Source organism: Oncorhynchus keta, chromosome 32 (assembly GCF_023373465.1).
Source record: "Oncorhynchus keta strain PuntledgeMale-10-30-2019 chromosome 32, Oket_V2, whole genome shotgun sequence".
Classification (NCBI taxonomy): domain Eukaryota; kingdom Metazoa; phylum Chordata; class Actinopteri; order Salmoniformes; family Salmonidae; genus Oncorhynchus; species Oncorhynchus keta.
The window spans coordinates 5526216-5540698 of record NC_068452.1 but is presented as its reverse complement, the minus strand read 5'-3'; the positions used below and the strand labels follow the sequence as shown (position 1 = coordinate 5540698).

The following is a 14483-nucleotide window of genomic DNA, read 5'->3' as shown; positions in this document are numbered from 1 at the left end:
TTGTGGAGTGGTTGAAAAACAAGTTTTAATGACTCCATCCTAAGTGTATGTAAACTTCCGACCTTAACTGTAGACACCTCCGTTTACACAAGTGGCAGCCTGGATCTGAGAGGTAGAGAATGGAAAACATTTCAGGATGGGGCATGCTTGGAATTTCACACTAATGCAGTACGCACAAACTGTCATAACACACTGCAATCATTGAGTTCTGAGTTTCAGTTGCTCTGTAAATTATAGCTCATTGAAGCATTACAGGGAACCTGTTGTCTTTGTGAACATTGTAAAGCATGACACAAAGGAACAAATTGCACCTTTCGCAATCGCCTTGGGGCTCTTACGAGACAGGAAGGATAGGCTTCAATGATCTGCTATATTTTTAATGCTTCAGCTGCAAGTATACATACCGTCTTTGCATCTATCTTTTGTGCAACATCTTGGTTGAATTTTTCATTGTCCAATATTCATATTCATGTCACTATTAGTAACTTGTTGGAAAAACAATCTGATAGCATGTGTACACCATGTACCTGTACTGTCTAACAAAGCATAACGTCATCATTGAGTGCTCTTGCCATCTAGGACACATGTCACGTACCTTGTCCTGCAGGTCGGCGATGGTGGCGTAGAAGCCAGAGTAGTCACGAGCGCTGGGGGACGCCTTGAGCTCCAGGAACTGACTGATCTTCAGCTCCAGCTCGCCGTTGGCCGCCTCCAGCGAGCGCACCTTCTCCAAGTAGTTGGACTAAGTGCATGCTTTTCAACCGATTGCTGCCCGCACCCTCCCGCCCGACTAGCATCACTACTCTGGACGGTTATGACTTAGAATACGTGGACAACTACAAATACCTAGGTGTCTGGTTAGACTGTAAACTCTCCTTCCAGACTCACATTAACCATCTCCAATCCAAAATTAAATCTAGAACTGGCTTCCTATTTCGCAACAAAGCCTCCTTCCCTCATGCTGCCAAACATACCCTCGTAAAACGGACTATCCTACGATCCTTGACTTTGGCGATGTCATTTACAAAACAGCCTCCAACACTCTACTCAGCAAACTGGATGTAGTCTATCACAGTGCCATCCATTTTGTCACCAAAGCCCCATATACTTCCCACCACTGCAACCTGTATGCTCTCGTTGGCTGGCCCTCACTACATATTCGTCGCAAAACCCACTGACTCCAGGTCATCTATAAGTCCTTGCTAGGTAAAGCCCCACATTATCTCAGCTCACTGGTCACCATAGCCACAACCACCCGTAGCACACGCTCCAGCAGGTATATTTCACTGGTCATCCCCAAAGCCAACACTTACTTTGGCCACCTTTCCTTCCAGTTCTCTGCTGCCAATGACCAAATTGCAAATATCACTGAAGCTGGAGTCTTATATCTCCCTCTCCAACTTTAAAGCATCAGCTGTCAGAGCTGCTTACCGATCAATGTACCTGTACACAGCCAATCTGTAAATAGCACAACCAACTACCTCATCCCCATATTGTTACTTATCCTCTTGCTCTTTTGCACCCCAGTATCTCTACTTGCACATCATCATGTGCACATCTAGCACTCCAGTGTATAGATTTTTCTATTGTGTTATTGACTGTACGTTTGTTTATGTGTAACTCTGTGTTGTTGTTTTTGTCGCACTGCTTTGCTTTATCTTGGCCAGGTCACAGTTGTAAATGAGAACTTGTTCTCAACTGGCCTACCTGGTTAAATAAAGGTGAAGTACATTTTTTTTAACTCTCAAACACAGAGGTGTAAAATTGGAGTGCTTTTTGCCTCTGGTCGCAAAGTTGAAGTTCGCATTAGTCAAACATTTCTATCACTGAAACATCTCCAAAACGTTCCTGGTTTGTCATGCATACATGTACTGTAACTCTCAACTATATAGAATAAATAGTAGGTGCTATGACATGGCAGTGTGCAATGTACTCTCATGATAAGACCTGCACTCTGCAGGCTTTTACAACCTCTCATAAACCGGCATCTGGGTGCTGGCTGGGGATCTGGGATTGTGGGAGGTGGGAGGGGAAGAGGTTCACGTTGTCCATAATAACCCTTTTCTTTTATACACTTCCTTGTCTTCACCATTAGCCTTTGCAACCTCAAAAATAAAATGTTCTGCCTGTATGTTGTTTGTAATGACTGTTATTGATAACTAATATAATCACAGAAACCTGTATCTGGGTTGGTCCTTTCCATTAACACGTCTCCTCCAGTAGGAGCGATAAAGTCCTTGACCACTGTTACTCTATCCACAAGCAAGCATACAAGGCCCTTCGTCAAATCAGATCATGACTCGATACTCCTAATTCCTGTCTACAAGATCAAACAGGAAGTACCCGTGACACGCTACATAGAGAAATGGTCCTCCGAATCCGAGGCTAAGCTACAAGACTGCTTTGCTAGCTCTGACTGGAATATGTTATGCTACTCAGCCGATATCTTCGACAAGCTAACCACCTCCGTCAACGGCGTCGTTAGGAAATACTTCCCCAATCAAAAGCCCTGGATTAACATAGAGTTTGGCGCAGAGCTAAAGGATAGGTTTAGTGCACACAGAGATATCACAGCCAACCCAGAGGCTATGGCTGAGGACACAAACAAGTACAAGAAATCCGGCTACGATCTACAGACAGCCATCAAACAAGCAAAAGGACAATATAGGAACAAGCTGGAATCCTATTACACAGACTCCGAAACCCGCCACATGTGGCAGGGGCTATAGTCCATTACGGATTACAAAGGAAGGCCCAGTCATGATCTTCGCAAAATGCCTCTCTACCAGAAGAACTCAATGTATTTAATGCATGCTTTGACAAAAACAACATGGAGCCATGCATGAGGGCACCCGCTAATTCAGAGGACTGGGTGATCTCGCTAATCAAGTAAACACTCTGTATTCCAGGGCACATTCTCAGAGCTTGGGCAGAACAGTCATTTACAACCTCTCCTTGTCTCAGTCCCTAATCCCCACATGTCTCAAACTGACCACCATAATTCCTGTGCCCAACCAAGAACTCTAAGACTACCTGCCACAATAACTACCACCTTGTAGCACTCACATCTGTAATCATGAAGTGTTTTGAAAGGCTGGTTATGGCTCACATCAACACCATCATTCCAGACACCCTAGACCCACTCCAAGTTGCCCATACCGCCTCAACAGATCCATAGACGACACAATCTCAATTGCACTCCACACTGCTCTCACCCACCAATATAAGAGTAATACCAATATAAGAGGAATGTGAGAATGCTTTTCACTGACTACAGCTCAACGTTCAACAATAGCTCGTCACCAGGCTTTGGAACCTGGGACTGAACACCTCCCTCTGCATCTGGATCCTGGATTTCCTGAGGTGCCAACCCAAGGTGGTGAGGGTAGGCAACATAACCTCCACCATGCTGACCCTCAACATGGGCACCCCAAAATGCAATCATCCCCAGCTTTCCAATAGACTCTTTCATCCCCTCACCTCTCCCCATAAACTATTCCCAGATTGTTGCTATAAATAACAATGTGTTCTCTTTTCAGTCAATTTACCTGGTAGAATAAGGGTTAAATAGAACAATGGTGCACACCCACCTCTCAGTTTGGATTGCAGGTTGTGCCTACTGTACAATCACCCACAAAGGGTGGCAGGTGAGCCAGCAACCGGGTTGCAAGATTGAATCCCGGGGCAGACTGGAAAAATCAGTCAGGAAGTGAGCTGGCAACCGGAGTGTTACTGGTAGCAAATTTTATATGCCATTGCCTGCTGTTGTGCCCTTGAGCAAGGCACTTAATCCACCACAACAACAGCTCCCCGGGCATCCAGTGGGGCAGCAAAATTGTTGGGTTGGGTAAAAAGCGGAAGTCAAATTTCAGTTTGGACCTTGTGTAAAATTGCCCATGAAAGTTATCTAATCTTAATCTTAAAAACAACATAATCTCTAACTGAAAGCAGAATACCTTTATTATTATTCCCCCTACTAGAATGTACTTTACACTGACATTCAGCTAGTGGCATGAAGTGTTCGGTTTTAGTTTGATTTTAGTTTGATTCTTTAATTAAATTGAGCACACAATAGCTAGTTTGTGTGTAAACGAAGGTATACCGCTTCATTTTAACCTCAACCTTTTTGTAATTCATAATTTATTATCTGGTTGTTTGGGATTGTCACACGGAGCAGAGCACAGCAGTGCGACTTAGAGCCACTGTCAACCACCAGATTCACCCGAAACCTAACCCCTATCCATTGGCATTCCGTAACTGGTTTTTCCAGACACACAATGTAGAAAAAAACAGAACCCCTTTGTCTGAACAAATATGTAACGAAGTGAAGAAGACATTCTATAGCAATATTCTCTAGACCACAATCTAGTGATATTATGGTTTTTACAAGCAATGCTAAATCAGAAAGGTGCAGTCAGTCTGTTAGTCCGCATTGACATGTTCACACAAACAAAGAGCCAAGGCAAAGCAATCAGTTAAGATAACAGCAATTCATCGGAATGCATAAATCACTATATTGGTTGAAGGCGGAAGACACATTTCAGTTGAACGCATTCAGTTGTGCAACTGACCAGGTATCCCCCTTTCCCTTTCCTTAGTATGTGGTCTGCATCTTGGTTTATGGCTGTGCACCACTGTGAGTAGAGCACTCTACTTTACAAGCCTTTGTATGAGCTTCTGAAGTTTCCCACAGTCATATCTGTCAACACTAACTCCAATGACTACTGACGTTGTGTAACAGTGGAGGATCCTCAGAGGAGGTAGGGGGGGGGGACCATCCAACTCAGTGAATTTCAAACAACAAAAAAAGTGAAGAAGTTATCCCTTTCTGATAAAACTACACTAAATATAGTCACGTCACCAAATGCTGTACTCGATTAAAATAAACCGATTCTGCAATGAAGGTCTACAGTACAGTAGTCTCAACAGCACGCTCTAGAATAGGACCATGGTGTAGACCAGGCCCGGGCAAAGGACGGCCCGGGGGGGCATATATGGCCCGCGACCTGATTCAGGTGTCCTCGTAATGGTTCCACAGTGTCTCCTGACCCCTCCTGTCTCAGCCTCCAGTATTTATGCTGAAGTAGTTTATGTGTCGGGGGGCTAGGGTCAGTTTGTTATATCTGGAGTACTTCTCCTGTCCTATTCGGTGTCCTGTGTGAATTTAAGTGTGCTCTCTCTAATTCTCTCTTTCTCTCTTTCTTTCTCTCTCTCGGAGGACCTGAGCCCTAGGACCATGCCTCAGGACGACCTGACATGATGACTCCTTGCTGTCCCCAGTCCACCTGGCCGTGCTGCTGCTCCAGTTTCAACTGTTCTGCATTATTATTATTTGACCATGCTGGACATTTATGAACATTTCAACATCTTTGCCATGTTCTGTTATAATCTCCACCCGGCACAGCCAGAAGAGGACTGGCCACCCCACATAGCCTGGTTTCTCTCTAGGTTTCTTCCTAGGTTTTGGCCTTTCTAGGGAGTTTTTCCTAGCCACCGTGCTTCTACACCTGCACTGCTTGCTGTTTGGGGTTTTAGGCTGGGTTTCTGTACAGCACTTTGAGATATCAGCTGATGTACGAAGGGCTATATAAATACATTTGATTTGATTTGATTTGAATACAGCCCACGGAATCATGCTCAGATCACATAAAGAATTTGCCAACAGTAAAGTTTTTTAATCGTATTTGTTATTCAAATTAAAAGCTTATTGGGGTGGCGCAGTGGTTAAGGGCGCCGTACTGCAGTGCCAACAGAGACGCTGGGTTCGTGCCCAGGCTCAGTCGTAACCGACCGGGAGGTCCGTGGGGCGATGCACAATTGGCCTAGTGTCGTCCGGGTTAGGGAGGGTTTGGCTGGTAGGGAAATCCTTGTCTCATCGCACACCAGCGACTTCTGTGGCGGGCCGGGCGCAGTGTGCGCTAACCAAGGTTGCCAGGTGCACAGTGTTTCCTTCGACACATTGGTGCGGCTGGCTTCCGGGTTGGATGGCGCTGTGTTAAGAAGCAGTGCGGCTTGGTTGGGTTGTGTATCGGAGGACGCATGACTTTCAACCTTCGTCTCTCCCGAGCCTGTATGGGAGTTGTATCGATGAGGCAAGATAGTAGCTACTAAAAACAATTGTATACCACGAAATTGGGGAGAAAAAGGGGTAAAATTCAAAAAAAAAAAAATTCAAAGCTCATTGAATACTCGCCTTTGTGTAATGATTTCACTCCCACCGCTTATGGGACATTTATTTTGAAGGCACATATAAATAACAACTGCACGAGGACAACAACTGACAGGCTGAACTGACAGGCTTCTCCGTGGCTGACGTGAGTAAAGCATTTAATTGTGTTAACCCTCGCAAGGCTGCTGGCCCAGACGGCATCCCTAGCTTCGTCCTCAAAGCATGCACAGACCAGCTGGCTGGTGTGTATATGGACATATTCTATCACTCCCTATTTCAGACTGTTGTCCCCACATACTTCAAGATGGCTACCATTGTTCCTGTACCCAAGAAGGCAAAGATTTTAAAAACTAAATGAATCCCACCCCGTAGCACTCACTTCTGTCATCATGAAGTGCTTTGAGAAACTAGCCACGGATCATATCACCTCCACCTTATCGGCTACCCTAGACCCACTTCAGTTTGCATACCGCCCCAACAGGTTCACAGTCAATGCAATTGCCATCACACTGCACACTTCTTTATCCCATCTGGACAAAAGGAATACCTATGTAAGAATACTGTTCATTGACTACAGCTCAGCATTCAACACCATAGTACCCTCCAAGCTCATCATCAAGCTGGAGTCCTTGGGTTTCAACCCCGCCCTGTGGTATTGGGTCCTGGACTTCCTGACAGCCACCCCCAGGTGGTGAAGGTAAGGAACAACATCACCACTTCGCTGACCCTCAACACTGGGGCCCCACAAGGGTGCGTGCTCAGCCCCCTCCTGTACTCTCTGTTCACTCATGACTGCGTGGCCATTCACGCCTCCAACTCAATCATCAAGTTTGCAGACGACACAACAGTAGTGGGCTTGATTACCAACAACGACGAGACAACCTACATGGAGGAGGTGAGGGCACTCGCAGTGTGGTGTCAGGAAAACAACCTCTCACTCAACGTCAACAAAACAAAGGAGATGATCGTGTTCTTCAGGAAACAGCAGAGGGCGCACCCCCACATCCACATCGATGGGACAGCAGTGGAGAAGGTGGAAAGTTTTAAGTACCTCGGCATACACATCACAGACAAACTGAAATGGTCCACCCACACAGACAGAGTGGTGAAAAAGGCGCAACAGCGCCGCTTCAACCTCAGAAGGCTGAAGGAATTTGGCTTGTCACCCAAAACCCTGATAAACCTTTATCAAAGCCTGATACGGCAACTGCACTGCCCTCAACCGCAAGGTTCTCCAGAGGGTTTTGGGGTCTGCACAACACATCCCTGGGGCAAACTACCTGCCCTCCATGACACCTATAGCACCCAATGTCACAGGAAGACCAAAAAGGAAAACAAATCAACCACCCGAGCCACGACCTATTCACACCATTACCATCCGGAAGGCGAGGTCAGTACAGGTACATCAAAGCTGGGATCGAGAGACTGACAAACAGCTTCTATCTCAAGGCCATCAGACTGCTAAACAGCAATCACTAACTCAGAGAGGCTGCTGCCTACGTTGAGACCCAATCACTGGCCACTTCAATAAATGGATCACAAGTCACTTTATACAATGCACTCTAAATAATGCCACTTTAATAATGTTTACATATCTTACATTACTCATATCACATGTATACTGTATTTTATACCATCTATTTATTGCACCTTGCCTATGCCGCTCAGGCATTGCTCATCCATATACTTACATTTACATATTCTCATTCACCCCTTTAGATTTGTGTGTATTAGGTAGTTGTTGGAGAATTGTCAGATTACTTGTTATATATTACTGCACTGTCGGAACTAGAAGCACAAGCATTTCACTACACTCGCATTAACATCTGCGAACCATGTGTATGTGACAAATGAAATGTGATTTGATTTGATTTAGTAGCTAGCTAGCAATTGCGAAACTAAATAGTTTTTCAAAGATTTCAAAGGAAAGGAAAGTAGACGGTGAATGTAGGGTGTTCCAGCAAGAGTGAACATCAAAATATTTCTTTATTGAGGTATCAGGGAAAGCTGTGTGCTTAGTGTGTCTTGAAAGACTACAACTTGTCCCGACACTTCAAGACGAAGCATGCAGAAAAATAGGAATATGTCTTCAGAGCAGAAGGCAAGAGAGTTTCTTTCTCAGTTGCAAAAGCAGCAAGGACTTTTCACAAAACTGCATTCAGCAAATGACGGAATTGCAAGAGCTAGCTATGTACTATCCCACAAAATGAATAAACAAATCAAGCCTTTCGCTGAGGGCAAATTCATGAAATAATGTTTACTTGACTCAGTTGCAGTTGTTGATATTCTTACGAGCCATAACCCCAGACTTTGAAATTACAGAGGGGCTTGCTGCAGTGCAGTCAATGAAGAGCACAACCACAGAGACATATTTATTGGAGGAGGATAAGTGTGTGGCAAAGCAGGGACTGATTTTTGAAAAGTTACCCGTGTGACCACTGATGGGTGCCCAAACAGTCACTAAAGTGGTAAACATCAATAGTTTGTCTCATTGTTGGAAGAGACAGAGTCGGGTCATGCAGATCTACCCTACCACACACATGTGAGATGGCTGAGTTTGGGGAAGGTACTTAAAAGGGTGTGGGACCTGAAGTCGGAGATTGCTGGGTTTTAGCAAATGAAAGGAAAATATGTGGAACTGTGTGGAACAGGGAAACCCAAGAGCAGACTCAGATGAGGAGACTGGGATGAAGTAACCAAGGTATTTATTGAAACACAGGGGGAAGATGGAGTGCAGGTCAGGGGGAGCTTGGGCGGGTTGCAGGAAACCAGGTGTAGAGGCTGAGTAGAGGCTGAGGCTGGAGCGAGAGGGGTTGGGACAGGGTAAGCAGGTCCGGAGGGGAATCCAGGACAGAGTAGCAGGATGATGAGACATTGGACTGGAGACAGGGACCAGAGTCAGAGCTGGCGGAACTGTAGCGGAGAACAAAACAGCATCATGCAAGGAAAACAGGCACTACAGGATCTAAATAGAAACAAACGGCTAGAACCGTAGACTGACTGAGCAGAGATTACGATCTATCAGCGTGGAAGTGGCAGGGCTGAGTATTTGTAGAGGTCTTGATTATGGAACATGTTGTAGCTGGTGGGATTTGCTCTGACTCCAGCACACCTGTTTCCACCCACACAATCACACACGCACAGAGAGAGAGAGTACTGGGGGAGTGGCGGCAGGTCAAGGAGACACAGGATGAGAAGCAGAGGGCGTTGCAGGAGCAGATGTGATATCAACTGCAAGATAAAGAATGGTTGGCTAATTTTGCCTTCACCGTGGACATCATGGCCCTCATGAATGAACTGAATTCCAAACTACAAGGGAAGGAATGGTCTTTTTGCACATTAGATGTACAGCCTTGTCAAAGCCTTCAAGGGAAAATTACTCCTCCTGACCCGTCAAGTAGAAGCCAACAATCTCACCCACCTTCCGACACTACTAGTCTGTTCCCTATCAGATGACCAGCGGGAGAAGTATACACCACTGCTGCCTGCTTTGAATGGTGAGTTTTCTTGTCATTTTGAGGATTTCAAAGTGTTGGAAAATGACATGCTGTTGATTTCCTCTCCTTTCACCTTCAATGTGGATAACGCTCCCACTGACCTGCAACTTGAGCTTATCGATCTTCAGTCTGATGCAGTGATTGGAGAACTATTCAGAACAATGTCACTGACGAGGTTCTATGCATCGCTTGATGAACAAAGATTAGAGTCCTACTCAGAAGATGTTTGTACTGTTTTGGGTCAGCCTACGTACACTACTGTTCAAAAGTTTGGGGTCACATTTTTTGTCCATTAAAAGAACATCAGATTGATGAGAAGTACAGTGTAGGCATTGTTAATGTTGTAATTGACAATCGTAGCTGGAAATGGTAGCTCATTAGTAGCAACCATCACTCCTGTCTTCCAATGGCACGTTGTGTTAGCTAAGTTTCTCATTTTAAAAGGCTAATTGATCATTATAAAACCCTTTTGCAATTATGTTAGCACAGCTGCTGTCCTGATTAAAGAAGCAATAAAAATGGGCTTCATTAGACTAAATCAAATCAAATCAAAGTTTATTTGTCACGTGCGCCGAATACAACATGTGTATTAGGGGATAAATAGGTAAGTAAAGAAATAAAAACAACAGTAAAAAGACAGTGAAAAATAACAGTAGCAAGGACATATACAGTAGCGATGCTATATACAGTAGCGAGGTAATAACAATAGCGAGGCTACATATAGGCACCGGTTAGTCGGGCTGATTGAGGTAGTATGTACATGTAGATATGGTTAAAGTGACTATGCATATATGATAAACGGAGAGTAGCGGTAGCGTAAAAGAGGGGTTGGCGGGTGGCGGGACACAATGCAGATAGCTTGGTTAGCCAATGTGCGGGCCACTGGTTGGTTGGGCCAATTGAGGTAGTATGTACATGAATGTATAGTTAAAGTGACTATGCATATATGATAAACAGAGAGTAGCAGCATAAAATAGGGTTCGGGGGGCACACAATGCAAATAGTCCAGGTAGCCATTTGATTACCTGTTCAGGAGTCTTATGGCTTGGGGGTAAAAACTGTTGAGAAGCACTTTTGACCTAGACGTGGCACTACGGTACCGCTTGCCATGCGGTAGTAGAGAGAACAGTCTATGACTGGGGTGGCTGGGGTATTTGACCATTTTTAGGGCCTTCCTCTGACACCGCCTGGTGTAGAGGTCCTGGATGGCAAGCAGCTTAGCCCCAGTGATGTGCCGGGCCGAACGCACTACCCTCTGTAGTGCCTTGCGGTCGGAGGCCGAGCAGTGCGGCAATAGGCTTTGTCTTGCCCTCTTCATGACTGTCTTGGTGTGTTTCGACCATTCTAGTTTGTTGTTGATGTGGACACAAAGGAACTTGAAGCTCTCAACCTGCTCCATTACAGCCCCGTCGATGAGAATGTGGGCGTGCTCGGTTCTCCTGTTCCTGTAGTCCACAATCATCTCCTTAGTCTTGGTTACGTTGAGAGATAGGTTGTTATTCTGCCACCCCCCGGCTAGGTCTCTGACCTCCTCCCTATAGGCTGTTTTTGTCGTTGTCGGTGATCAGGCCTACCACTGTTGTGTCGTCTGCAACTTTAATGATGGTGTTGGAGTCGTGCCTGGTCATGCAGTTGTGGGTGAACAGGGAGTACAGGAGGGGACTGAGCACACACCCCTGGGGGGCTCCAGTGTTGAGGATCAGCATGGCAGATGTGTTGCTACCTACCCTCACCACCTGGGGGCAGCTCGTCAGGAAGTCCAGGATCCAGTTGCAGTGGGAGGTGTTTAGTCCCAGAATCCTTGGCTTATTGATGAGCTTTGAGCGTACTATGGTGTTGAACACTGAGCTGTAGTCAATGAATAGCATTCTCACATTGGTGTTCCTTTTGTCCAGGTGGGAAAGGGCAGTGGGCAGTGTGGAGTGCAATAGAGATTGCATCATCTGTGGATCTGTTTGTGCAATAAGCAAATTGGTGTTGATGTGAGCTATTACCAGCCTTTCCAAGCACTTCATGGCTACGGGTTGCCTTCGTGTTCTTGGGCACAGGGACTATGGTGGTCTGCTTGAAATATGTTGGTATTACAGACTCAATCAGGGACATGTTGAAAATGTCAGTGAAGACACTTGCCAGTTGGTCAGCACATGAAAAAAATAATAGATTAAGATGGGCGAAAGAACACTGACACTGGACAGAGGAACTCTGCCTAGAAGGCCAGCATCTCGGAGTCGCCTCTTCGCTGTTGATGTTGAGACTGGTGTTTTGCAGGTACTATTTAATGGAGCTGCCAGTTGCCTCTGTACGCCTATGTAGATATTCCATATAAATCTGCTATTTCCAACTGCAATTGTCATTTACAACATTAACAATGTCTACACTGTATTTCTGATCAATTTGATGTTCTTTTAGTGGACAAATAAAATAAGCTTTTCTTTAAAAAACAAGGACATTTCTAAGTGACCCCAAACTTGTCAATAGTAGTGTATGTGACCAGACATTTTCAGTGACAAAATACAACAAGTCAAGGCACAGATCATCTCTTGCTGACTCCCACCTCTCAGCAATTATACGCATAGCGACGTGGACATGATTTAAAGTAGATATATGTATAATCCTGTAATAAGATTCTGGCCCGCAAAGGCAAAAATATATTCTAATGTGGCACTCCATGGAAGAATTTGCCCAGACCTGGTTTAGCCGGAGTTATTTATTATTCAGATCTGACTCCTGACCCCTTTACATAGACCTACATGGTAGTTATGACAGAGACAACCCAGAATGTCAAGTAATAATTTGTCAAGACAACTGTCAATAAAGATTGTGGTTGAATGAGAATGGACTGTGTGGTTTTACTTGTTTCAGAGATATTCATGCTTTATCATAGACAGACTATAAGAATGTCTGAGTATGGATGTCATAGCAGATACATTTGGTGTTCTCATTTCAAATGAATTGTTTTCAATTTGACATCTTTCAACCAAAACATGGTGTACAGCTCTACAGCTGACTCCACAAACACCCCCATACAGTACATACCTCTGAACCTAATGCTTAACATTTTTGGAGTTTGATTAATTGAGATTGAATTGTATAATTTTTCTGACAACTTGAATTAAAATTTTGACTATCAGCGTTCATACATTTATTGCCAAGTCTTAAACTCAAGTGATTGTCATTATTACACTATTCAAGATCATAATGACACTTGTACTTTCTCAAGACCATAGATTTGGCCTCATGTGCAAAAGATAACAGCCAATGTGATAGTCAGATGTATGGGAGCACGCCAGATCAGATACATCAAGTTGAAAGACACAGAAGACAGAATGATGGTGTCAGCAAGTCAGAGCATCTTTATTACATTGAAAATGGGGTCTGTTGTTGGTGTTCCATCCAGATGTAGTAGAATGTGTTGTTCTGGAGGTTTTAACCATAGAAATAGAATTACCAGAAAATAAATCCCCATTCAAGTCAATGATCCATGATGGGTGTCTGAGGGGATTTAGCCATTCTAGAAAGAATAGGAGGATGATATGCACACATTAAACTAGAGTTAACCGGAGCTGGCCTCAACAAATAACAATGTTATTTATCTGACAAATCCTTATTATAAATTAAAACGTTGTATTTTAGGTTGCATGAATAAAGCACTAGGGAACAGCAATATTCATATACCCATTCCAGTAATTATATTTCTATGGGTTTAACCCGTTGCTTGCCTCAGTGCTCGCTGTGTGTGTGGGACCTTAAGAGGCGTGTTTGGTTTCACTTGAGGAGACAACCTTGCCGTCCACCATTTCCTCTGTGACGATTACCACCTTGCGTTTCGTGGTGGAGCTGGAGCCGGAGCTGAGACCAGCGCTAGATGAGCTGATGTGGGAGCTGGAGCTGTGGCCAGATTTTGAGGAGCTGAGGCCGAGTCTGCGAGGAAGGGATACCAATGGTTAGCATAGTTAGAATCGATTATCATAATAAGTACGTATTAAAGGTCACGTAGCAGTAGAATCATGTCAAAAGTAACCATGGCTTATACTAAGGTCAACTTAAAATTAACGTTGTTTTTATAGTCAAATGTTGACGGAGACATCCAATCGCATCCTGCCGTACCCGCTAGCCTCTCCGTCCAGCAGCCTCCTGTACTCAGCGATCTCCATCTCCAGGCGTGTCTTGATGTCCAGCAGCATCTTGTACTCCTGGCCCTGGCGTTCCATGTCGCTGCGGAGAGACACTAGCTGTTCCTCCAGACTGGTCACTTGGTTCTGGAGGCGTCCCAACTGCATGGAGTAACGGCCCTCCGTCTCCGCCAGCGTGTTCTCCAGGGAGCCTTTCTATTGGCCGAGAGGGATAGAGATGATGGGTCAAAAACTGTGGGAGTTGGTCTTGAATTTGGAATGTTTACAGTCATACTGAAAAGTTAGCTCTAGTAATTGAATGTGTAGGCAGGTAGAGGTTATCTATAGTAATGGAGTGGTGCCTGGCTATAGCAACTTGAAGGACAGTATTAGAGACCAGGTGAAAGTGAGATAGTTGAGGGTTGGAAAAGAGAATGATGAAAGAGTCAACTGTTGATTATTGAAGAAAGTTGTAGAAAGTTGTGTTAGTAATGTCCCCTAAACTGTTGTCTGTGGTTAGATGTTTGTAATTACGTCTCACCATGCTGAGCTGTGACTGCAGTTCGATCTCCAGGCCCTGCAGTGTGCGACGGATCTCTGAGATCTCTGACTTGGAGGTCTGGAGAACCTCTGTGCTGGACGCCACCTCCTTGTTCAACGTCTCCGTCTGTAAAAAATAATAAGTTGTTAATGGTTGAAAAGCAC

At 44.7% G+C, this 14483-nt stretch overlaps 1 protein-coding gene and 1 long non-coding RNA gene across 21 annotated transcripts in view; one reads left to right on the top strand and one right to left on the bottom strand.

The window, feature by feature from the left end:
* The window catches only part of LOC118364901 (keratin, type I cytoskeletal 13), an 82360-nt gene that overhangs the window by 43860 nt on the left and 24017 nt on the right, over positions 1-14483 (bottom strand). For 3 of the 18 annotated variants that reach the window (XM_052490515.1, XM_052490512.1, XM_052490518.1), the window contains 3 exons: positions 14320-14445; positions 13774-13994; positions 12994-13587 (listed from right to left, as the gene is read on the bottom strand). The exons of 12 other annotated variants lie outside the window; for them this stretch is intronic. In XM_052490515.1, coding sequence (XP_052346475.1) covers positions 13413-13587; positions 13774-13994; positions 14320-14445 — 522 coding nt within the window. In that variant the 3' untranslated portion in view covers positions 12994-13412. Of the gene's footprint in view, positions 1-12993; positions 13588-13773; positions 13995-14319; positions 14446-14483 lie in introns of those variants that run through there. 3 more of the 18 variants (XM_052490513.1, XM_052490514.1, XM_052490517.1) reach the window with 2 other exon arrangements.
* Positions 1-14483, top strand: part of LOC127914449 (uncharacterized) — a 54539-nt gene that overhangs the window by 32030 nt on the left and 8026 nt on the right. For 2 of the 3 annotated variants that reach the window (XR_008088387.1, XR_008088388.1), the window contains exon 2: positions 13932-14043. This is a non-coding gene — a long non-coding RNA (uncharacterized LOC127914449). Of the gene's footprint in view, positions 1-13931; positions 14116-14483 lie in introns of all 3 variants that reach the window. The other variant, XR_008088389.1, reaches the window with a different exon arrangement.